Below are 25742 nucleotides of genomic sequence, written 5' to 3'. Positions count from 1 at the left end.
ACTAAATTAGAATCATCCACTCCAGTGATTCTCAAAATCCATAGTACATTAGTATCAGTGGTAGAGCTTTAAAAGCAAACCCAGAAAACATATTCCATCCCAGAGATTATGACTGAACTAGTCTAGGGTGTGGACCAAGCAGCATTTTTTCCTTAAGGCTCCCAGGTGATTATAACATGAGACCAGGAATGACAACCACTCATCTAGTCCAATCTCTTCACTTTCAGGCCAGAAACTCAGACCCAGAGAGAGGGGGTTACTGCTCAAGCTCACATGATAAAACTTGGCTGAGAATCCAGGTCTTCTCACTCCCACTTCAAAGCTCTGTACCCTGCCTTATGCTGCTCTCAGGAAATCCCTCCAGGGTGCTGAGGGAATCCTTGTCCAACTTGTCCTCAAGCATTTTCCAGCAGGCTGTAAGAAGGCAGCCTTACTCTTGAGTAAGTGTTGGCCGAGGAAATGAAAACACCCAGGGAACCATCTTGATATCTACTGGGTCTTATCGAGCCAAGGCTGGCTCTGTTGGCATCCCCATTGCCTTATTCCCACACACCTGGAATATGTCCTTGGATGCCCGATCAAAAATTTTCGAGCGGCTGGAGAGAAAGAGCACTTCTGTCTTGCCTTCCTTGCCATAGATCTGTATGAAGACTCGGGAAGTGGTGCCTGCGCCACTCACATCCCCCGTCCAAATTTCAACTTCGTAGTGTATCACTGGGTGGGCAAGTGGGGGAGAAATACAACATCAAATAATAACAATAACAACGATAGCGAAACACTTTCCAAGCGTGTACCATGTGTCCGATGCTTCACAGGCATTATCTCATTAATCCTCTTATTAACACCATGAATAAAGTACTATATTTCCCTTTTTGCAGGTGGGCAAACTGAGGCTTAGAGAAATTGAGTAGGTGGTGGAAATGGCAAACCCAAGCCGTCAGACTCTAGAGCCCAGTCCTCCACTGCACTACCTGTCTCCTTGGGTATCAGAAATAAGGAGTAGTTAGTATACCAGCTAGTACTCTCTGCTTGTGTCTATCCCTGGGCAGACACCATGGGGCAGAAAGAAGTCAACGCTGTTTGTTTGTTTTTTCTCTTTCCCTCATTTTCTGTAAAGGACAAGGGATTGGAACTCTAGCGTCCATTTAAATATATGTACCTTTCAAATTATACCAACAAATACACCAACACAGAAAGAGTTGTAGGTGGTTCAAACTCACCAGTGGCACCGTGGTAAAAAGGCCTAATGATTTACTTCCATAAATATTATAGCCAAGAAAACCCTATGGAGCTCAGTTCTGCTCTGTGATACCTGGGTCACCATGAGTTGGAATGGAATCCACGGCAAACGCGTTTTTTATCAAGACGTTAGAGGGTGGAAGTGTGTTACATGTATGCACCACTATAGGTCTCTCCCAATGGAGAGCAAAATGTTTTCTAGAACCATGGGATCATAGGAGCTGTGATGGTGCAGTGGTTAAGTGTTAGGCTGCTAACCCAAATGTTGGCAGTTTGAATCCACCAGCCGCTCCTTGGGAACCCTATGGGGCAGTTCTACTCTGTCCTATAGGGTTGCTGTGAGTTGGAATTGACTCGATGGCAATGGGTTTACGGGACCATATTTTTTCAAAGTGTCAAAACTTGTTTTGTCAGTGATACTGTAAGACAGTGTTGTGATTTTTTTTTTGAAATGAAGATTGTTACTTTCAAAGATGGAGGATCTCCCATTAACGCAGCAATGTGAACGATTTCCTCACATTAGGGGCCGAAAACAAGAGCTGGAAGAAGCTGAACTAGGGATACTAGGCTCAGCTGTGAGTGAGGGTGGGAATTCCTGTTTTGTTTGAACGTATCAAAAATAATTTTAGTTCTATTGTATATTTGGAAATCATATAGTGATAGGTATATAGAAAGCTATACAAATGAAAAAATGAGACTCTTACTAACTCAAGAAAAAAACTTAAATGTGCCAAAACATGAAATGTAATAATCATACAGTAGGTGACTCATCAGTGAATAATATTTGCATAGCCATAATAATATAAAAGAATAAATATTAATTTAATTATATGGAAGGTTAAAACTCTCTCTCTCTCTCTCTCTCTCTCTGTGTGTGTGTGTGTGTGTGTGTGTTGAAAGAGCTAAATACTTCTCTTCCGTAGTAGGAAGTCAATAGATACTAAGACTGAAAAAATCAAGAAATTAATAGGCATATCATTAAAAATATGAAGATAAATTTCAAAAGAAAAAGCTAAAATAATTAAAATTGTTACCTCTGAAGAAGGAGAATGAAGAGGGGAGAAAACAGTAGGTAAGGGAACTACTACTTTTTATTTATATATTCTTACCTAGTGGGTCCCTGGGTGGTGCAAATGCTTAAGTGCTTGTCTGCTAAGCAAAAAGACTAGAGGTTTGAGTCCACCTGGAGGTGCCTTGGAAGAAAGGTTTGGCGATCTGCTTCTGAAAAATCAGCCACTGAGAACCCTATTGAGCACAGTTCTGCTCTGACACACATGGGGTCACCATGAGTTGAAGTCAACTCCTCAGAAACTGGGTTTTTTTTTTTTTGTGTGTGTGTGTGTGTGTGTGTGTTTTCCTTAACTAGTATGTGCATTACTCTGATGACAATCAAGTTTTAATTTATAAAAAGAGGGGAATAGTTGATTCTCCACACTGGCAAATGCCATTGCAAATCATATGTATAAGACACAGCCTTCAATGAATTTGCGGGTTCGTTGGGAAAATAAAACACATACATGAAAAGGTATAAAGTTTTGGAAGAAGAAGGAATAGTGACTTCATGTTGGGGTTCTCAGGGCACTTCCTGTGGAATGAGCCTTGAGCATTGCTTGTGGGTGGATTTAGAAACGCAAAGGTGAGAGAAGAGTGGTTCTCCATGCCAGGTTTCTGGCCACTCTAGAGAACCTGGTTTCTCTGATCCCATCCAGAATGTGGTTCTTACATCATGTGTGACTGTGGCCAGATCACCCCGAGCTTCACCTCTCAGCAACATCTCCTCTGACCACCTTGCCCAAGAGGGTCCCCCACCCCCACACCACTGCCAGTGCTTTACCCTGCTTCTCTTTCTTCATTGCTCTTACTTGGCATTATATATTTATGCATTGTCTCCCTGCTGAAGTATAAAGTCCATGAGGGCAGGAATTTTGTCTGTTTTGCTCATGGTTGCCTCCACAAAGCCAGCATCGCTGGCACAGAGAAATACTCAGTATGCATTTATTGACTAAATGAATGAATGAGTCATTTTTTTCTCCTAGCTAGTATTCCCAGGGGAAGACAAGACTGCCTCAAGCTCCTCTTGTTTACGGGGTATGAACATGTCCTACTAAAGTCATTTGCTGCTTTTATTCCAGAATAAAATTCATCCACTGAGTCCTCAGTTTCCCCATCTGTAAAATAAGTCCGCTTTCCTCCCAGAACCATGGTAACCAGAGGCAATGGAAGCCCCCATTATCTCCCTACAGGACCCCGCTTGGAAACAAGACCTAGGTTGCCCCAAAGTCCCTCCTCCTTCCCCACTGCGCCATCCCACAGGGGAACCAATGTTGGTGGCCCCACCATCGCCTCCTCCATACATTTCTGGATCTCCACGACCTCGCTGGGATACAGCTCCACCTCCAGGCGCCTATCTGCTTGGTTCTTGTCCAGCCAGCGGTTGACAGGGAAGGTGTACTGCTTGCCTTGGCGAGGCACACGGATCTGGACACTGCCCAGGAACCAGCCGGCATGCATGCCTGTGCTGTCGTGCCCAATCACTAGCCGGTTGATCTGGAAGGAAACCCAAATGGGGGTGTGCAAGAAGCAGTGTGCCCAGAACCCCCCAGTCCTCTATCCCTACCTTCCCAAACACCAGCCCAAACAGCTCTCCTCAACCTGGGTCTTCCGTTCCCCAAAAGAGGGAGGCAGGAGACTCAGTGGGAGGAGAATGGGTCCCAGTCCTGTCCCTGCCATCACCCACTGGGCAACAAGAGCATCATGTCTCCTGCCTGGAGCTCCCATCCTTCCTCTCTAGTCCAGCTCACCCTGGGGAAGTTGTGCAAAGCAAGTGAGATAACAGATATGCTGTGAAGCATAAACTTTGAAAGCACCATTATGTACTTAATAATGTCAGGTTGTGACAGCACAAGAAAACAAATCTTCAAAATGTTTACCATCAGCTTCTGATAGCTGTGCTATTGGTTTTAACAACACACTAGACCCACTTGTGTGTATTTCTGCATTTATCTTTGACATACCCATCCTGTTGTTGTTGGGTGCCATTAAATCAACTCTGACTCATAGCAACTCCACATGACAGAGTAGAACTGCCGCATAGGGTTTTCTAGGCTGTAATCTTTGTAGGAGTAGATTACCAGGTCTTCCTCCTGCAGAGCCACTGGGTGGGTTCAAACTGCCAACTTTTTGGTTAGCTAGCAGCTGAGTGCTTAACCATTGCACCACCAGGGCTCCTTACCCATCCTGTAAGTGATAGAATATTCAGACAACCTTTCAGGTTCTGCAAAGACACATCCAATTCCTCCTTCTCTTTGCACCTGAGAAATATTTGTCTCTTTCTGATAATACTTGATAGCCCCCTTGATTTGCTATGTTACTATCCTTGCCCACAGGCACCCTAGATGCTATCATTGATGATCGTATTACCATCCTTATTTGTACATGGCTCTTCAATGTTCAAATTACTTTTATACATTATTGAAATGCTGTATACAGGGCAATTCTAACCTAAGATGGAATGATTAGATGGCCTTCGCGATCCCTTCCAGCATCGAGATTCTCTCATGATTTGGAGTGGTGATGCTGCCTAGTAGTTGAGACTAACGCCAAAAGGTCACAAGTAGAAAGTTGTCCAGGCAAGCCCTGCTCTCACTCTTTTGAGGACAAATGGTTCTTTGCAGCTGGTAACGGAAACACTGTCATAGCTGAGTGTATGTAGCTGGGTCCCTGAAATTGCTGGAAGAAACCAGCGATGTTTACAGAGCCTGGGAGCCCCTGGGGGTGCATGCCAAGGGACACGGAGTGCTTCCTTGGTCTTTCTGTGGTGCTGGGACTGTAAAAGTCCTGGGGAGGGGTTGGCTAAGACAGTAAGGAAAGGGAAAAATGTCTTCTATCTGATAACACTGGAAGCTCCTTGAAGATAGGGACTGTCTTTTGACTCTACAACACTCAGCATAGTGTCCAACTTACAGAAATTGTTCAATAAATAAAATCAATGAAAAAGGAAGACAGAAGAATTGATGCATTTGAATTGTGATGTTGGTGAAGAATATTGAATATACTGGGGCTGTCAAAAGAATGAACAAATGAGTCTTAGAAGAACTACAACCAGAATGCTCCTTAGAAGTAAGGATGGCGAGACCTCAGCTCACTTGTTTTGGACACCCACGTAAAAGACCAATCACTAGAAAAGGACATCATGGTTGGTAAAGTAGAGGGTCAGTGAAAATGAGGGAAACTTTCAATGAGATGGATCAACAACATGGACTCAAACATACCAATAATCATGAAGATGGCATAGAACCTGGTAACAGTCTCTCCTAGTATACATAAAGTCACCATGAGTTGGAGCTGACTGGCAACTGACAACAACAGCGTTTATCGAGCACTTACTATGTGCTAGGAACTGCATGTTGGTGTTATTAACATATTTAATGCTAAGAGCAATCCCATTCGGATTCCCTGTTTTTTGTGGATGAGGAAACTGAGAGATTAAGCAACTTACCCAAGGTCACATAGAAGGTAAGTGGAAAAGTTGGGCTCCCAACTACTTGGCCACACATTTATTGAGGGGGTCTCAGAAACACGAGGGAAGGAATCACCCTCTTACTGCCATCCCCACTCCCTTAGATGTCTCATTTATCTGCAGGTTGTGCCAGAGATCCTTTAGTAAAGAGAAAGGCATTTCACTCTACAACTGCTAATTCAGCTTAAAACACAAATACATTTTGATACAGGAAATCCTTGATTTCAGCTCATTAACTCCAAAGTATGACTGACATGGGGTCTTTCCCCAGCGTGCATTTCGATGGGAGAAGAGATTTAGAGAGCCTCCAAAACCAAAAAAAGCAAACTCGTTGTTGTTGAGTCAATTCCAACTCACAGCGATCCCACAGGACAGAGTAGAACTGCCCCATAGAGTTTCCAAGGAGTAGCTGATGGATTCGAAATACCAACCTTTTGGTTAGCAGCCAAGCTCTTAACCACTGCGCCACCAGGGCTTCTTAGAGACCCCAGTGCACCTGAAATAGAGTGGGGCTCACAGAGATGGGAAGAGGCAGGAAAGGTGATGCTGCAGATAGAAACCTTGCCACTGCCTCAATTTCTAAGAAGTCACACCCTGAGAAGGGCAGATGGTAACACACAGCCCAGCTCAGACATTTCCAGGGAAGGTCCCAACCCTCACTCCCAGGGATTTCGATCCCTTACTCCAGAAAAAGTGCTCAGGCCACTTATAGCAGGGCCACCTGGGAGCTTGATAAATGCAAACTCCTGGGTCCCACCTTCTAAGGCAGAATCTCTCAGGTGGGGCCAGAGAATCTGCACTGAAACCAGCTTCGAGGCATAATTCTAATGCACACTGAAGTTTGGAATTGGGAATCAGCCTTTCTTTTCTATTCTTCCCTATCCTCTTTTTCCTTCCCTGCACTTAGTGTTTCTTTCTCCAGTGTCTGTGACCCAGGTACATTAGCCCTGGCTACTCTCACAGTTAAAGGAAATGTGGGGACCATAGCTACTGGAAGTGCACGTTTCATCTCCAACGAGACTCTGGAAGCTTACCACTGTTCACATGCCTTCAGCTGCTCTAGGTCATATCTGGAAAACAACTTACCTTGCTAACAACCCTCAAATGAGCATTCTTTCCTTCAAAATGGTTCCCATGTGTGTACATGAGTGTGGATGTGTAGATGTATGTAGGGAAATGGGTGAGGTGATGTCCAATGGCCCAGGAAGGAAACTCACAGTTCCAATGTTCAGGGTCTCGAGGGTGAACTCGTCCACTCGGCCACGTTCAAAATAGTCTTTCAGATTATTGTCAGAGACGAGCAGAACTTGCTTGATGGTGTCTGATTTCTCCCCATAGAGCTTGATGTAGACTCTAGAATCTGTGCTGGCTCCAGAGACATCCCCCGTCTTCACGCTGATGTGATAGCGATAGTCTGAACAGTCCGTGGCGGGAGGGAGGAAGGAAGGGGTTATTGCAGGGCAAGCAGGAAAGAGCATGGGGTATGTAGCAGGAGAGCAGCTGGAGCCAGCGGAGTGAGACAGTAGGCTGGGAGTCAGGAACCCCAGCTCCCGCTCTCTCTAAGTAGCCCTGTGACTTGGGGCAGGGGCTTCTTGCATCTCTGTGGAGTCCCCTCATTTACAAAACGGGCACTCTAATACCTGCCTGGCCTACCCTACAAGGTATGAACGTGCTGAGAACAGGAAAGCATGCAAATCACAGGCAAGAATACCAACATTTAAGAGTTTGAAAGGATCTAAAGCCATTGCTTGGACCAACTTCTCATTTGATGGACAAGGAAACTGAGACAAAAGGGGCATCGACCTTTGCCAATAGTGTTAGCACATTATATACACAGTATTACTACTACGTATTCTTAGCCCAGCTTTACAGACAAGGAATCTGAGGTTCAGAAGTTTACTTGTTTGGCTCAAGATGGCACAGTCAAGAAGTAGCCATCCAGGAGTGAAATTCTAAAGTGGCCCTAAAGCCCTCTGCTCTTAATGAGGACATCGTGCTGGCAGTCCTCCATTTCATCATGTACAAAAGTCTGCATTGTCAGTGTGCAAAGGAAGGTAAAATGCCTGCAGGAAAGGCAAGTCCTGGGATAACAGGCGCAAGACTCAAATCCTACAGGCTTGTTCCAGGGCATGTGTCTTGGGGAAGACAAAGAAAGCACTGAGGAGGCAAATGATGCTAAATCCCAGGCCTACCATGCATTGCTGTCTTAAGAGTGTCCAGCTGGGAAGAAAGATTTGGAGAAGGTGACTGCAAACTGGGTCCTGTCTAGGATCAGCCCTCCAGACTGGCCAGGCTCTGGCAAAGGGCATACTTGTGGGCCTGGTCCAGATCAGCTCCACCAGGAGCATCCAAGGGTACTGAAGGAAATAGCTTTTAAAGATGTCACAGGAATCAAGAAGAGGAGCTTTTCTTTACAACATTTTCCATCTAAACCCTCTCACAGGCTTGGGAAGTGGGAGGCCTAGGAGGTCTATCCACATGGTAAAGCAGGGCCTTGGTGGAGTGGGAAGAGCAGTAGAAGAAGACGAAGACATCTTGGGTGCAGGTCCCAGCTCTATCACTGGCTGCAGACCTGGGCATACTAAGTGGGTCCCCTTTCCATAGCCACAGGCCATCTATTCACTGAAGACATTGGGGTGGTTCATCTCCTAAGGTCCTTCCCAGCTCTTAAATCTGTAATTCTGAGTCCAGAGACTGGACGCTCTAGTCTCAACTCTGCAGTTTGCTGTGCGGCCCTATTGGGAAGCATATTTAGCTTCTGGGGTTATTATAGGACTCAGGTGAAATAATAAATGAGAAACATGAGGTGTGGGTATTGTTGAGGATTCTGTAAATAAGTTTTGTAAAAGTTTTGTCTAAAGTTCATGATTAAACCAAGCCATTTGAGGAAATATTCCCAGCAAGGAAAATTGTAGGGCCTTTGGGTTAATACTTGACATTAGAAAAGAAGTACTCATTTTATAGTCCTGAATGATAGGTACTCAACCCTTGGCACCATTAGCTAGTGTCATTGTTCTTATTACTCTTCTCAACAGAGGCCCACATGAGTGCAGGGCCTCCCACCCAAGGCCACACAGAGACTATGCGCTCAAGCAAGACAAAACCAGAGAGTTCCAGATCCTCCCTTACAGCCTCTTTCTTTCCACTCTCCCCAGGGCTATCTAATGAAATGAAGTGAAGAGCGCTTGCTTTCTCAAAGGGCTGGCTTCTATTTGGCTGAGGGACAGTACCTATCTCTCAGGTGCAAACTAGCACCTGGACAACTTACTCTTCAATGTCGCATTGCTGTCGCTGGGCAGCAACTCTCGGACCAACTGCCCATCATCCTTGTCCTTGTCCAGCCACCTGGTGAGCATAGAGATGTTAGCTCTTTGAGTGTGGCAGGCAGACAACCAAACCATCACATATTTCATGCAGTCAGTGCTTTGAATTCAGAAAAGGAAAATGGTTCTACAAGAGCTTATAACAAAGGAAATCAGCCCAGACTGGAGGGAGGTCTCCGCAGAGGAGGTGATATATGAGCTGAGATGCAAATGGTGACAAGGAGTTAACCAGGAGAAGAGGGGAAGAGCATGCCAGAGGGAACATCAGAGCCTCGGGAATTGCTTGAAGGACAATGTTGATGGAATGCAGTGAGTGAAGGGTAGAATAATGGGTAAAGTGAGGGGTAGAGTGAAGGGGAGGGTGACAGGTTGGGTGAAGAGTAGAGTGAGGGGTAGAATGAGGGGTAAGTAGGGGTAAAGTGAAAGGTAGAGTAAAGGGTAGAGTGTGAGAGAGAGTAAGGGGTAGGGTAAGGGGGAGACTGAAGGGTAGAGTAAGGAGTAGGGTGAAGGACAGAGTGAGGGGTAGAATGAGAGGTAGGGTGAGGGACAGAGTTAAGGATAGAGTGAAGGGTAGGGTGAAGGGTAGGGTGAGGGGTAAGGTGAAGTGTAGAGTAAAGGGTAGAGTGTGAGGGAGAGAGTAAGGGGTAGGATAAGGGGGAGAGTGAAGGGTAGAGTGAGGGGTAAAGTGAAGGGTAGGGTGAGGGATAGAGTGAGGGGTGGATAGAAGGGTAGAATGAAGGGTAAGGTGAAGAGTAGAGTAAGGGATAGAGAAGGGTAGAATGCATGGTAGAGTGCAGGGTAAAGTGAGTGGTAGGGCGAAGGGTAGAGTGAGGGGTAGAATGAAAGGTAGGGTGAAGGGGAGAGTGAAGGGGAGGGTGAGGGGTAGAGTGAGGGATGGAAAGAAGGTTAGAATGAAGGTGGGGTGAAGGGTACAGTGAGGTATAGAGTGGGGTAGAATGAGGGCTAGGGAGAGGAGAAGAGTGACGAGTAGAGTGAAGGGTAGAGTTAAGGATAGAGAAGAGTAGAGTGAGGGGTAAAGTGAGGGATAGAAAAGGGTCAAGTGAGGGGCAGGGTGAAGAGTAGAATGAAGGGTTGGGTGAAAAGTAGAGTGAGGGATAGGGTGAAGAGGCGCACGAAGGGGAGGGTGAAAGGTAGAAAGCTGGAAGAAGAGGCCAGTGGATAGGTGAGCTGGGTCATGTGATGAAGGGCCTTGGGAATCACGGTAAAAATTTGTCCTAAAATCCATGAACACCCGCTTCATCGTCATCATCAAAACAGCCACCTTTTTTTCCTAAGAGACTACCATGTGCAGGGCACTGTGCTGAGGGCTCTGGTCTGGGGCGAAGGCAGAGAAGATGTACTAAGATAAATAAGACGCAGCCCAGCCCTTAAAGAACCTACAGTCCAGTTGAGAAGACAGGACAGTAATGGCTGAGGCACTGAAGACTAAGACAAGGGTGGATGTCGAACCCAAGTAAGTGCTACAGGAATTCAGAGATATGAGAAGGGCTCATGGTGAAGGGGCCTTATTGAGTCCTCAAGGATGAGTGAGGTTTGCCTTCAAGGAGAAGCCGGGTCTGTGCCCTGCATGCCAGGGCTTGATCGCTGTGATATGTCAATACATGAGGATGAATGCCATGGTCCCATTTCTCTGCTGGTCATCCACCAAGGGGAAAGGTACTGGACCTATTCACCTGAGAAGCACCTTTCCCACTGAGCACAAAAACCTACCCTGAGAAATGAGACAACCCTGCAAGCACAAATTGTCTAGTCCTTAGGATGTGATATGGAGCCAATGGTAATAGAATAGACACCCTCAGTGCTATCCAGGGTATTGGGGAAACCAAGACATTTATCTCTTGATCCCCATTTGTTTATGTCCTGATGCTTGTCTCCTCAGACCTCCCCCCATTACACTCCAGAGAGAAGACCATCAAAGGGCGCCATCAAAGGAGGCCATAAAAGGAAGCCACTGCTTCCTCTTCCCCCTTCTGACGCAGAGCTCAGGCCTCCCTAAACCCCACTCCCCTCCGCCAATATACAACTTCCACAGGGCCAGTGGAGGCAACACTGTCATCTCCCCCATCCCTTCTCTTGCCCGTTCCCTCCCCAGGCACACGACCATGCACTCCCATGAGACCTTGCTGTCAGTTGGCTGTGAGCGAACATGAAAATGTTAAACAACAGCTAAGTTGTTACATGTCCCACGGGCTTTGATGCCATGAATCTAGAATGTTTACGACTAGAAATGAAGAAATGAAGATACAATGGTGAGATTCTAGGCATTGATGGCAGAGAAAGGGAGAGATAGTTGGGAGTGGGGTACTGGCCAGAGCCCCTCAAATCAACCCATTAGGAGCCCCCTCACCCCTGTCTGTCCTGCTGGGGTCACTCTCTAGCGTCTTCCACAGACCTGGTGACTGCAGGAAGGCTGTGGTATAGCCCTGGCCATGCATTTTCAGGGAGGGGAAGGGTGGAAAACCAGCAGACTCTTGTCCATCAGAGAAACACCCCCACTCTCCCTTCAGTCCCTCCACCATTTATCCATCCCCAGCCCCTCCCCAGCAGTAAAGGGAAACCATGACTTGTCATTTGTCTCCACCTAAATACTCATAGGGTATTAATAGACATGCCCAAATATAGCATTTCTCTTTCAGCTTGAAACACTTCAGCCTAGTTTCAGGGTGAGATATCACTAAATGGATAAGCCAGTCTGCTGGTAATTTTTTAAATCTCTCCTGAGCTCTCAGGAGCACACACACACACACACACACACACACACACACACACACACACACACACCATACACCAAACACACCACACACCATACCTACCACACACCACACATACACACCACACACACCACACACATCACATGCCACACATACTACACACACACACTGCACAGCACACACACACACCACACACACCACAAGCCACACATACATACATCAGACACCACATGGACCACACACACACATACACAAACACACACATATCTACTATAGCTAAGACACTTACCACGCCCTGATCCTGGGAGTGAAGTTTTGATAAATAGGCCTGGTTTGTCCTCCTCTCCCAGAGAGTTAAAATAACAATTCAGGTGGGGATACAGGCTTGGGTCTAAGCACCGAGCAGGACCACCTCCTCCTTGAACCAACTACACGTTTAAGCCACTCTTTTGCTTTCTGGTCCCCGTAGCATGGCTGTTATTGTTGTTAGCTGCCATCAAGTCAATTCTGACTCATGGTGAACCCATGTGTGCAGAGTAGAACTGTGCTCCATAGGTTTTTCAAAACTGTGACCTTTCAAAAACAGATCACCTGTCCTGTCTTCCAAGGTACCTCTGGGTAGGTTCAAACCTCCAACCTTCTGGGTCTTCCTAAAACTCAGGAATCAAAATCTAAGCTGGAGAACAGAAGCAGGTGGGACTTGTGTACCTGAAACATGGGAACTCCACATTGTCGCTCTCAGGCTGCCCCTCCTCTCTCACCAGCACCCGCTCCAGGTACCAGCCGCTGCCCGCACCTTTGCCATCATGCCGGATCCTTATCCGCCTCACCTTCCTCAGGGTAACAGCCTCAATGGTGAACTCGTCAGCCTGCAGGAGAAAGACAGCAAGGCCAGGTGGATGATATCTACCCCGAGACTCAGACACCAAAGGAAGATCCAAGCCAAGAAACTAGGAAAGCCAGAGCTGATGGGTTGGGCCACTGGCCTTTCACAAGTGCACATAAGTGGAGGGACCCAGAACAGGTCAAGCCCCCCTACCCCATTTCTACCACTGGAATATCACACTATGACAAGTTCCCAGTATTTGAGATCTGCACTTTTTGGTTAACATGGCCATTCCGTATGATCTCCTTCTAAAAGGCAACTTACCCTCGGAGGCTGAACAGGTTAAGCTGTTACGAGTCACTAAGCATTGACCACAAGTTAGTTCCTTAGCTAACTTCCTCTGACTCCTTGCTACAGAAGGACATTGGCCCCTTCTAGAGGAGGAGAAGGATTAGAATTGATTGGGAGGACCAAGTGGTCTTGCTTATTTCACAATTTTGCCTTCTGATGAGGCAGGTGCGTGTGTGCATACCCGGAGCCTCCAGGGCCAGGATCACAGATGGGCAGATTTGACGGGCAAAGGAGTTAGAAGATGTCGATGGAAAAGCATAGACAGGGTGGAGAGAAAGATAGGTGGGTATGAGAGAGAGATGAAAATAAAAGCTATGTGAAGTAAAGTCACCCCACCTCATCTCCTAAATGGACCTGAGCCCACCCATAACCCTCTTCTCGAATTCCTTTTGCCACCACAGCCTTGTCATACCCATAATCTTGAGAACGAGGTCAGCTTGGCTTGGCCCTTGGAGAGAGGCCTCCACTCCCATCCCAGGGCTGCCCTGTCCTAAAAAGTAAGGGCAGCAGAGGAAGGAGCTGCAGCGAGGGTAGTGCTCAAGCGACCACAGTCTACAAATCCCTTCACCTGGGTGAGCCTCCTTCACCTCACATTGTTGCAACAACTGCTCTTTACTGAGCACCTACTATGTGCTGTGGGCCAGGTCTGATACCCGGTGCAGCACATCTGCCATCCCTAATCCTCACAACAGCTGGCCACAGGTAGGCATCCTTTCCCTATTTTACACACAAGGAAACTGGGTTTACCCTCAGACCACCTGACTCCTGTCCCACTGCCCCCACACAGTACTGTAAACCCATTTCCTGGTCAGGGAAACCAAGGACATTCATAGACAGGCTAGGAGCAAAACCCAGTTCTCCCACCTGCATGTTTCATGTACTTTTCTGGTTTCTCTTTCAAAAAGGGCATGAGCAAGATGCCACCAGTGATCATGCCTGGTAGAAAATGAAGAATTCCTAAGTTGGCCTTCTGATGTCCCAGCTTTCCTCCAGCCCGGGTCCTCTCTTCTACATCTCAGATGTCCTGCCCTCTCCAGCCACCCTGAGATAAGAAAGATGCTTCTCCTACCTCCTCATGTGTCCTCCTGCTCTGCCCTCTTCTCAAAGCTCTGAGGATGGAAGGGAGGGAGCCATGACCCCTCTAGGGTGGCTCTCCTACTCCTAGGTAGATAGTTCTAGGAGCCTAGTAGGGGTTCACACACGTCAGTGGATTAGGGGTGGGCCAAGAACCTAGGGATCAAGCCAACCGGTCACTACTACGCCCCCTAGTGGCTGCTGCTGGGATTATCGGGTTCCCCACTCCCTTCCCCAAGGTGAGTTTCTCTGGAAGCTGAGACCCGGGTACCAGCCATGAGCTCTCCTTTATCACAGCAGGGAAGACAAGGGAAGGGGAAGGGGCCAGGGAGGGTGGTTGGCACAACTTACACTGCCCTTCTCAAACAGGTCGGTGTTATTCCTGCAGTTGTACATCAGCCGCTCCCCTGTGTCTCCCACATCACCATAAAGGCAGAGATAGACGTTGGCATCAGTCCCCGCACCTTCGAGTTCCCCTGTGCACACAGTCACGCGGTACCGGGCCACTGCCAGGCAAAGAGAGAGGACACCGTTGGCCGACAGCCCCCTGCTCCCCAATGCAAGCCCAGCTGCTCCCCACCTCTGAGTTCTGCCTCCTTGTCTCCCCCCAACCCTATTGCAGAGTGGCCTAGCTCCTTTCCACTGACTAGGCAAATCCCTCCCCACCCCAGCCAAGGGCCAGCTCGTCCGCACATCTCTTGGCCTACACCAGAGGTTCCCAAACCTGGATAAAATATCAGAATTCCCTGGGGAACTTTGATAAAGATTCAGATTCCTGAGTGGCACTTCGGACTTCCCAATCTGACTCTCCAAAGATTGAACCCCTAAAACTGCACTGTTTACATGCTCCTCCAGGTGACTTGGATGCAGTTGGTCAGTGTCTGGGGCCCGTTGGTCAAATCCAAGCATTTTGGCACTTGATGACATCCAATTTGGCAAACTTTTTTGCCTTAGATTGTTCTGCAATTCACACGTCTTAGTCCTGTCTTCTCAAGTAAGGTAACTTTTCTTTGTGAACCAGAGCTGAGCCTTCCCCTTCTCATCCGAACCCCCCAGTGCTAAGACATGCCAGAAAGAGAAGCAGAGAGAATAGCATGAAATGCGGCCACTCTGGGAAGGGCAGGGGCTTTTTTGCATGCTAAAAATGTCCCATAGAGGAGGCAGGCCTGTACCCCTGCACACCACAGCCCTGCTTTTTAACTTAAAATAGGCTGGAAAGTAAAGTTCATTCACTCATTCACTTACCCCACAGCTCACTGTTTACTTATACTTAGTAGGTGCTAGGCACTGTTATAAGCACAGGGATATAGCAGTGAACACGACAGACAAGGCACCTGCTCCCACAGGGGACACATTGGAGTCGGGAGTGGGAGAGTGGAGGGAAGGGATGGACAGTAAGACCATAAACAAATTATGAACATGAAAATTTCCAAGTTATAGCTGTAGCAAAGTGAATCAAATGGAGTGCTGCCATAGAGTGTGATTGAAGGTGGGAGGAGTAGGGTGAGGGAGTGGAGGTGATTTAGATAGAGACGCAGAAAAGGCTGCTGCAAGGAGACAACATTTAGTCTAAAATGTTAATGATACAAAGAGCCAGCCACAGGAAGCTCTGTGAGAAGAGAGTTCTGGTAAAGTGCAAAGGCCCCAGAGCGGGGATCGGCAGAGCATGTTCGAAGAGCAGAGAGAAGGCCAATGGGAGTGGAGTGGAAGGAGTGGGAAGGGGTGTGAAATGAGGCCAGAGGAGCACAGAGGCCAGACACAAAGGGTGTGATAGATCAAGGACAACTTCTTCGGTGTTTTCTGAGCAGGTTTTTTTTACAATGGAAAGCCATTGGAGGGTTTTAAGCAAGGAAGAAACTTGATCTGATCTACTTTTTTAAAGACCACTCTGGCGCCATGTGGGAAAAGGAATGGAATCAGAAAGGCCAGTTATTGAGATCGTTACAGTAGTTTAGGAAAGGGAGGATGGTGCCTAGGTCTCAGGGTGCAGTGGAAATGAAGAGAAGTCAGGAGATTAAAGGTGTTACAAATTTTTATAGAAGCAAGAATTAAAATGGCTTCCCTGGGCCAAGAGTCAAACAAAACTTAGTCATAAGCTATAAAACATGAAATAATACTCATGAAGAGTGTACTTCTTAGTTCAAACAGATACACGAGACTAAATAGGTGGCTCCTGTCCAGAGGCAGGATGAAACGGCAGAAAGGGACAGGAGCTGGCTGGATGGACACAGGAAACACGGGGTGGAAACGGAGAGTGTGCTGTCACATTTAAGGGATTGAAACTAGTGTCACATAACAATATGTGTATAAATTTTTGTATGAGAAATTAACTTGAGCTGTAAACTTTCACCTAAAGCACAATTTAAAAAAAAAAAAAAAAACTTAGTCATAAGGCCATTTATAAGAAACTTTAAGCCAAAATCAAAATTTAGGCAATTTTTCCTTATCAGCATGGGTTAGCAATACTTATCAACATGAGTTAGCAACACTCATCCAATCAAGATAAGCCAGTTTTAGCATTCAGTGAATAGCTTTCCCAAAACAAAAGGAAAATTTAATGTGATTTACCAATCCAAGCAAAGGGCAAGATACTTATTCATTTAAGCTTTAAAAGGGCATTATAACTATGCAAACTCGAGCTCCCTCACTATTTTCAGTTTGGGGTTCTCGCTGTTTGAGAGCAGCTTTATTGCTCAGTAAATCCTGTTCACTCTAATTGACTTGTTAATCAAATGTTTTTCTTTAGACAAACTAGACCTATAACAAATAAAGAATTTGTAATTAAAAAAAAAAAAAAAACTTCTCACAGATAAAATTCTAGGCCCAGATGATTTTCATTGGTGAATTCTATCAAAAGTTTAAAGAAGAATTAACACCAATCCTTCACAAACTCTTCCAAAAAGTAGAAGAAAAGTGAGCACTTCTCAACTCATTCTCTGAGGCCAGTATTACTCTCATACCAAAACCAGACAAAGAAATCACAAGTAAATAAAACTACAGACCAATAACCTGTATGAATATAGATGCAAAAATCCTCAATAAAATACTAGCAAACCAAATCCAGAAACATGAAAAGAATTACACACCATGGAATGCAAGGTTGGCTCAACAGATGAAAATAAATCAATGTAATCCATCATATTAATAGAATAAAGGACGAAACCATATGGTCATCTCAGTAGATGTAGAACAGACATTTAACAAAATCCAGCACCCTTTCATCATAAAAAGACATTCAGTAAGCTAGGAATAGAAGGCCATCTATGAATATCCCACAGCTAACGTCATACTTAATGGTGAAAGACTGGATGCTTCCCCCCTAAGATCAGGAACAAGACAAGGAGGTCTTCCCTTACCACTTCTATTCAACATTGTACTTGAGGTTCTTTGGCAAGAAAAAGAAACAAAAAGCATCAGATTGTAAAGAAAGAAGACTACCTGTATTCACAGACGACATGACTTTGCATATATGTGGGTGAGGGGAATGAGGAGAAAAGGGTATGTGCGCTAAGGAGTGTGGGGTTTCTTTTTGGAGTGATGAAAATGTTCTAGAATTTGATAGCATTGATGGATATACATCTCTATAAATATACTGTGGCTATTCTAAAGATCACTTAAAAGGATACATTTTATAGTACATGAGTTTTATCTCAAAGCTGTTGTTTAAAAAAAAAAAAATACACAGATTGTGCCACTACTCATCGCTGGTCCATCTAAAATGAAGATAAAGCACATCAGAGACAAATCACCAGGAAGTTAAATTCAATGTACGAATTATTTTTTTCAGTAATATACTCATTTTTATTTGGAAATATAGAGACATCTAAAAATTAGATCTGACCATTAAACATGTGAGTACATGAAGACCCAGGGTCTGTAGCAAAAGGCAAAGAAAAAAGGGAAAAAATTATTGCTTAAATATAAAGCCCTGCTGTGAGCAGAGGTGGCATAGGCAGGCACTTAAATCATCAGTTAAGATGGAGGAAAAAGGCTCCTGCCCCCAGTACTGCCTCCTCATAGGTCCAGACCAGACCAGTTGCTGTCGACTTGATTCTGAGTCATGGCAAACTGATGTGTGTCAAAGTAGAACTGTATTCCATAGGGTTTTCAATGGCCAATCTTTTCAGAAGTAGATCACCAGGCCTTTCTTTAGAGTAGCTTCTGGGTGGACTTGAATCTCCAACATTTTGGTTAGTAGCCAAGCATGTTAACCACCGAGGGACTCCCTCATTGGTCCATACCTGAAATTCAGCGCACCCTGCCTTTTCTAATCACTGCTTTTAAAATTCAGATGATCATGGGGGAAGAAAATACACTATCCCTTCAGCCTTGGTATGAATGAAGTCAATCCTTTTGTGTTAAGCTTTCCGTGGTATAATGTGTTAACAGTAAGAGGAAGGAACAAGGGGGCATTGAAGTTCTGTTAATTGGTGGTGGAATGATTTGGAAAAGGATATGGAGAATGGTTGTACAACTTGAAGAATGTAATCGATGTTGCTAAATTGTACATGTAGAAAATTTTTGAGATGGCATATGTTTTATTATGTATATTTTCACCACAATAAAATAAAATAAAAAAGGAGGAAGGAACAGCATTGACTGAAGTGAAAACTGAAAACATTGGGACGTATGAAGCATAGCTGATTCTGATTCGCTGTGACCCTATAGGACAGAGTAGAACTGCCCCACAGGGTTTCCAGGCAGCGCTGCTGGTGGTTTCAAACTGCTGACATTATGGTTAGCAGCCGAACGCTTAACCACTGCGCCACCAAGGAAGGTGGGAAAACCCTAAACATTAACCTCCTCTTTTTCTTAACTCTGAGAAGGCTAGTTCTTTCTGCTTTCTTAACTGTAACTACCGGGCTATTCCCAGACAAAAACTGACGAGGGAATTCAGAAATCTCTCTGCCTGGGAATTCCAGTCTCCTTTGTTCTAGAGCTCTGAGGTCCATTTGGTTGAAAGTTCTCAGGTGTCCCAACACTCTCTTAGGGGCTCCTCCGGGCCCACCTGCCACGGAAGATCCCAGTTCTGACTGGAAGGAAGTCTGTGGACAATTAAAAATGATATGTTAGGCTTCAGCACGAAAGATTCTAAACAGATGGGTAAGTACCAGAGCCTCTTGTACTGTAATTTAAAAATTATAGCCTGATTACAAGAAGCTCCAGTTTCCAGCACTTGTATGCAACAGTCCCTTGCCCACTCTGGAGTCACGTGTAATCACTTCTGCTGGGCACGCAGTGGAGTGCTGATTTCGTTTGTTTTACTATCTCATGTAAGTCATGGGGGAAAGGTAAGGTGGAAATCACCTGTGAGCCATGCATATTTTGTCCGTGTCTCCCAGCCTGCATGAATCAGTGCACTCCCTCCCAAAAGCCTCTTGACTCTCAGACATGCATTCATTGCTTATCCAGCTATCCTGATTTTAAGTAAACTAGGGACACACGATTTCAAACTTAGAGAATTGATTTTAAATTGGTATTTACTCATTTTACACGAGTCCAGGACCCTTCACTTACGGGGTTTCTAGGAAGTCCTGGTCCTGCACATGATTCATTACAGCCTGGGACCAACTAGGGAAGGAAGAAGCTTGCCCCCAGCTCTATTTACTTTTATAAAGAAGCTTCCAGCCCAGAATCCAGATCTTGTAGAGGTGAGTGAGGACCTGGGTGTGTTCCAAGCACAAGAGAAATTTATGTGGGCAGAACAGCTGGGAGAAAGACATTAGAATCGGGATGGGCTCCAAAGTACCCCCATCCTGCGGTGGGCCAAGGACCCCCAGAAGGCATCAAACTGCCTTTATAGACAGTGTGCCAGGACAGACAGCCCTTTAATCCTGTTATTCATCAGAGAATTTTTCCTCATGGAAATGATTCTTTAACTGTATCACAGACAAAAAAACAAATCCCAGCTATGACACTCTCACATATGGCACGCTGTTTGAAATGTTGTTGTTAGGAGCCCGTCCAGTAGATTCTGACTCATAGCGGTCCCATGTGACAGAGTAGAATTGCCCCAAGGGTTTTCTAGGCTGTAATCTTTATAGGAGCCGCTGAGTGGGTTTCAATCGCCAACCTGTCAGTTAGCAGCTGAGTGTTTAACCATTGCTCCACCAGGGCTCCTTGTTTGAAACGTTACAAGCATGTTTATATGTGTAACCCCTCCTATTATGTTCTCCCCTTATCACCAATAGAAAACCTATAGCTCAAACAGCACTTCATCTGCAGAGTTTCTCCCAACATCCTGGGCAGGAAGTTTCTCTCTCCATTGCTTCCACAGCATTCATTCACCAAGCTCTGCCAGTTGCACCTTCAAAATATTTTTGATTTTATCTTCTCCTCTCTCATCTACCTGATCCCTGCCCTATTTTAGGGCCTCTATCTCACTCCTGGTTGACTGCTTGTGGGTTTGCTCCTCAGACCTATCTTCCACACACCCATGAAGGAAACAGCCCCGACAGGCCAGGAAAAATGGGAGGAGTAGGGAACTGGAAGGAGTTCAAGAGGGGGTGAAGTGTGATCAAGGGCTTGAGAAAGCTGGCAGGGCAGGTGCTTGAGCTGAGAGCGAGGTATGGAGTTCAGAGAAGGAGCAGCTCCCTATGATGACCCTGAGGGAGGGACCAAGAGTGTCTAGTTAAGTGGGATGGAGGCAGAGAAGAAGGTGAACAAAGTGGATGAGGATAGGATGTGGCTGAATGGGGTTTTCCACAGGGACATTGAAATAAGCAGGACAAAGACTCTAAAACATTAATAGGCATAAAAATTACTTGGTATGTTTGATAAAAATACAGATTACCAGATGTAGTTCTCAGAGAGTCTAAATCAGCATATCTGGAATTGGACCCAGAAATCTGTATTTTAATAAACACTCCAGGCAATTATAATATAGGTGAGCCCTTGGCCACACTTTGAAGTATACTGTCCTAGGACAAAGGCAGGAGTTGGGGTCTAGAGAATGACCCGGGGACATGTTACCTCACCTTTAGTCAACAAGGAGAGGTGATTAGAGGCCAACAGAAGACGGACTTGAGCTGGGCAGAAGGCAACATTGTGAGATGGTGTCAGCTCAAAGGAGGACTCACAGCAAGTGACTGAAATGCAGAAGGAGTCTGACGCCTTGGTTTGTGAGGAGGGATCATGTTTCAGCCAAGGCAAGGGGGAGGAGGAGGTAAAGAACATTCTGGAGATTCTGAGTAAAAATGACAGACTTTCTCCGGAAAATCCCCACTAAAATGACACTATAAAGATGAACTTAAAGATCTAAACAACCAATAAAAAGTTTAACCGACAAGTATAGACAACAGTGGCAACATTTTGGAAGCCGGTAAGCACATGGAAGAGTGGTAAGTGGCTTCACACAATGGTTCTCCAAGTGTGGGTCCCACCAGCAGCATCGGCATTACCTGGGAACTTGTTAGATAATTCTAGGGTGCACCCTAGACCTACTTAATCAGAAATTCTTTGGTGGGACCTAGGAATCTGTGTTTGAACCAGCCCTCCAGGTAACAAGGTATGCTCAAATTTGAGACCCCTGACTTAGCAGGCAAGAAAGAATTGATCTCAGTTGAGTTGTGAAATTCCAGAAGCAATCCTGCAAAATATCCGGGAATGACAGTCCCAGGGTAACTTTAGAAGTAGGGAGTGAGGAGCTAAAACCATGAGAATTGGTTAGAAGGGTTTAAAAGTTAGGTCCCAAGACTCCCTTCCCAGTTCTTCATACCTGTGGCTCAATTCTGGCACACAAAGGTAAGATCAGATGTATTCCTGCTTTGGTGGGCTACATATTACATAAAGTTTCAGTTTGGGAGGAAATATATGTTATTTGAAGGAGCCCTGGTGGCTCAACAGTTAAGGGCTCAGCTGCTAACTGTACCCACCCAGCAGCTCTGTGGGAGAAAGACTGGCAATCTGCTCCCATAAAGATTACAGCCAAGAAAACCCGAGAATGTTCCCAAAGAAAATATTATTGAATGTGAAGAGGCAAGGGACAGCCATTGAACCAGACTCACTTGAGGTCTCACTCTGTTCCTAACTAACTGTGTAGCCACAGCAAAAACTTCCTCGGTTTTCTCATCTGCGTCAGGCTATTTTAAGGGCCTTGAACACAAATATTCCATGATTGTCTATTTAATTATGAATGAAGGAGAACCACAAAATAGAAGACACACCATGCTAATTGCAAACATTGCCTAGTTAGACTAACAGATTAGATAATCTCTTTTGGGGTACTTGCCGTTTGGTGTTTCTATGTTTTTGAGTATTTAACTCCGTTCATATCATTTTAACAAATATATATGAAGCTTCTACTGTGTGTGCAAATGCAGAGTACATATAAATACTCCATGATCATCTGAGAAATGACACCACACAAATATTTGGAAGAGCTACTGGAACTATGGGTAACATATTTTTCTATGTATTCTTAACTTTCTGTGATTTTATAGCACTACTTTAGTATTAAAGATATTAAGGGCTATCACAAGGATAGCAAATAGATAATATCTTAAGTGATTGGTTATGTCTGTTTGGAGTGCTCTGTAGAGGCCTATGAAGCTTATTTCAGACTCATGGAGAAGAATGCTGCAATCACTTAGCAATGTCTGCCAAGGAGCAAAGACAAGGCATTTGTTGTGTATTTTCCAACACTCTGCTATTACAGCCTGAGGCAAAATTATCTCCCTGTGTCTCTTTGAATATGAGTGTTTGAATCCAGATTAAAAGCGAAGTCTGTCTCCTATTAGCCTCAAAAAGAAATTGAGGACTCATCAAGGAGCAGCCAAGCATTGCTACAAGAACCCAGACACAGCCTTCCTTTTTGGGTAGCACTTCATGCATAATTTGTGGGGGTGAGCAGGAGGATGTTTCGTTTAATGACATGGAAGCTCTGGGGAAATATTAACCACTGTGAATTCTTCTCATCCCCACATAGCCAACCAGAAGACCCATAAATTGCTCCACAACACACAAACACACATACCCATCATGGTAGAGCTCTAGCATCATGCTTTGGAGATGGTTCCTCCAAGCCAATCTTCAGGCTGGGGACCTTCTAAATCCACCCTGGCATCAGAAGGAGCCCAATAATACACAGTGGGCAAGACCACCAGCTCGTGAGCCAGGCTGCCACTGGCACATCAATTAAGAGTTCCACTACATACTCAGCCAGCAGGAGAAATGAAGTCTTGATACATGCTACAATATGGATGGAGCTGGAAGACATTATGCTGAGTAAAATAAATCAATCACGAAAGGACAAATATTATATGACCTCACTTATATAAAAAGACAAGAAAGGGTAAATGCATAGAGAATAAAGTTTATTAGTGATTCCCAGGGGCAGGAGGGAGAGGGAAATGGGGGGTTAACGGTGATGGAAATGTAGCATTGATTAAGGGTAGGGTTGCACAGCCGATTAATGTAATTGCTGTCAATAAATTGTACACCTGTAAAAAGTTGAATTGGCAAAAGTTGTGTGACAGATATATTTACAACACCGACAAAAAAAAAGTAGCTGCTGAGGCTGCTTATGTCCAGCCAAACACCTCATGGGATTTGGTTTCTTGGTTTGGAGGTTTAGAGTCACGGTTTCATGGGACATCCCAGTTAATTGGCCTAATAACATGTTTAGTGCTTCTGTTCTACCTCCTAGTTCATTGCGTAGTGCCTGGGGTCCTAAAAGCTTGTAAGCAGGCATTCCAGGCACAACAATTGGTCTCTATTTGCCCAGAGTAACAGAGGAAGAAGGAGAGTCAGGAATAGAAGGAGGATATGGAATGCGTGGCTAATTGTGTCCATGAATAACTGCCTCCTTTGCCATGAGAACATAAGAATGGATGGTGCCCGGATACCATTTGGAAATATTTTGACCAAATATTCTATAGAAGAATCCTTATCAAAAGGGGGAAAATGCAAAACAGAATTTCAAATTCTCATGGACTCCAGACTTTCTGGAGCCAGGAAGGTTGGATGAACCCCTGAAGCTATTGCCCTGAGATAATCTTTAAATTTTAAAACAAAAAATATCCCCTGAAGTCTTCTTAAAATTAAACAATAGTTTAGCTTAACTAGTAAGAATGTCTGTCTTGAGCATTATGCTCTTTCAAGAACTATCTATATGGAATCAAAGGGACAACAGCAACTTGAAAGATTAGATAGGAATCTTAGGGGGCAGTAAATTTATGTCAATAGGGGAGGAACAACTCAGAAAAGGAGGGTGAGAATGGTTGCACAGCTCCAAGTATGTAATCAATGTCACTAAATGGTACATGTAGAAACTGTTGAATTGGTGTAGGTTTTGATATATATATTCTCAACAACAGCAACAAAATAAATAATATTTTAAAAAAATAGTTCCACTGTGGAGTTCCCCCAGGCTGGGCAGCTGGTTAGTACTTACTGCCCATTATCCTCCGCACTGTTGGGCCCTCTGCAGTCATTTCCCTCACGATCTCGTTGTCATCCTCATTGGCATCCAGCCAGCGATTGCAGTTGAAGTTATACTTGTCCTTGGTCAGAGTGTTCATCAGGGTCATCTGGAAAAAGTTCTGGAGTGAGCAAGGAGGTGGGCTGGAGATATTCATAATGCCCTGGAGTCCCCATTCAGCTATCTCATCTCAGGGAGGCTGAGGCCATGCTGTGGAGATGGCCCTTGTGTAAGACAGAGTGCCAGATTAATATTTCTCCTTTGCTCCCATGGAGACCCACACTTGCTTAGCAGCCAGGTGGCTGGGTCAGAATGCAAGCCCCCTGAACACCTGAGCTTTTTCTCAGTCTACTTTGGACGTCCCGTCCCTATCAGGACATCCCTGTGTCCTGTATCCAAATTCAGGCCTCACCATAACCCTTCCCTGTCCCTGCTCCCATTAAATACAGAGGCAAACTTATGTGACAGGGTCATTAGAAAGGAGCCATTCTAGTTCCTCTCCCAACCACCTCCCACCCCAAGATGGCGCATCTCACCCTTTCTAAATGCCATCCAGAACCGGGACTCCTTTTATCATGCCACACCCGAATCTTATAAAATATTCCGAGATCCGGGATCTCAACCTGTGGCGAGAAATAAAAAGGCCTAGTAGGCAGAACTAAGTAAAATGTGTCCATCTTCATAACTGACTCACTGCCAAGGAGGGCACCTGCTTTGAGTTGTTTTTTTCAGCAGTGGGGTTGGGTTTGCTTCAAGCCACCTACACACACTCTATTCTCTCCTGCCTTGTAACCAGTAGCATGTGAGGGCAAGACACCCATGTAGAGCTCATGAAATGGAATAAAAATAACTGATCTACAGTGGGATCCAGCCCAAAGAAAAGCCTCCAAGCAATAAAGTTCCAGTAACGAAATCTGTCTGGCAGCCCTGCAAATTAACACAGGCCCACAGGGCCAGGAGTCTGCAGGGCACAGAAACAGATACCAAGATCAAAACAACAGTCATGCGCTTTCTCCAGGGGCTCACAGGGAAGACAAATACATAAAGAGCAATGAACGAAGTGGTGTCATAGGGGCACAGACGAGGTGCTCTGAGAGGAGGGTAGCACTGGGGCACAAATCTGTATACAGATAATTCCTACCTAAAAGTCAAAGAGAGCCCTGGTGGCACAGTGGTTAAGAGCTATGGTGAGCTATGGCTGCTAACCAAAAGGTTGGCAGTTCAAATCCACCAGCTGCTCCTTGGAAACCCTATGGGG

The 25742-nt window shown here is 45.3% G+C and overlaps 1 protein-coding gene across 1 annotated transcript in view; it reads right to left on the bottom strand.

The window, feature by feature from the left end:
- The window catches only part of LOXHD1 (lipoxygenase homology PLAT domains 1), a 167540-nt gene that overhangs the window by 79168 nt on the left and 62630 nt on the right, over positions 1-25742 (bottom strand). The window contains exons 11-18 of the mRNA XM_004380881.1: positions 25021-25107; positions 24458-24593; positions 14416-14570; positions 12522-12682; positions 9027-9103; positions 6976-7172; positions 3594-3786; positions 554-714 (exon numbers count right to left, since the gene is read on the bottom strand). Of these exons, the coding sequence (XP_004380938.1) occupies positions 554-714; positions 3594-3786; positions 6976-7172; positions 9027-9103; positions 12522-12682; positions 14416-14570; positions 24458-24593; positions 25021-25107 (1167 nt within the window). The remainder of the gene's footprint in view (positions 1-553; positions 715-3593; positions 3787-6975; positions 7173-9026; positions 9104-12521; positions 12683-14415; positions 14571-24457; positions 24594-25020; positions 25108-25742) is intronic.

Source organism: Trichechus manatus, unplaced genomic scaffold (assembly GCF_000243295.1).
Source record: "Trichechus manatus latirostris isolate Lorelei unplaced genomic scaffold, TriManLat1.0 scaffold00078, whole genome shotgun sequence".
NCBI lineage: Eukaryota > Metazoa > Chordata > Mammalia > Sirenia > Trichechidae > Trichechus > Trichechus manatus.
The sequence above is the reverse complement of the archived record's forward strand: the minus strand, read 5'-3'. Positions and strand labels throughout refer to the sequence as shown.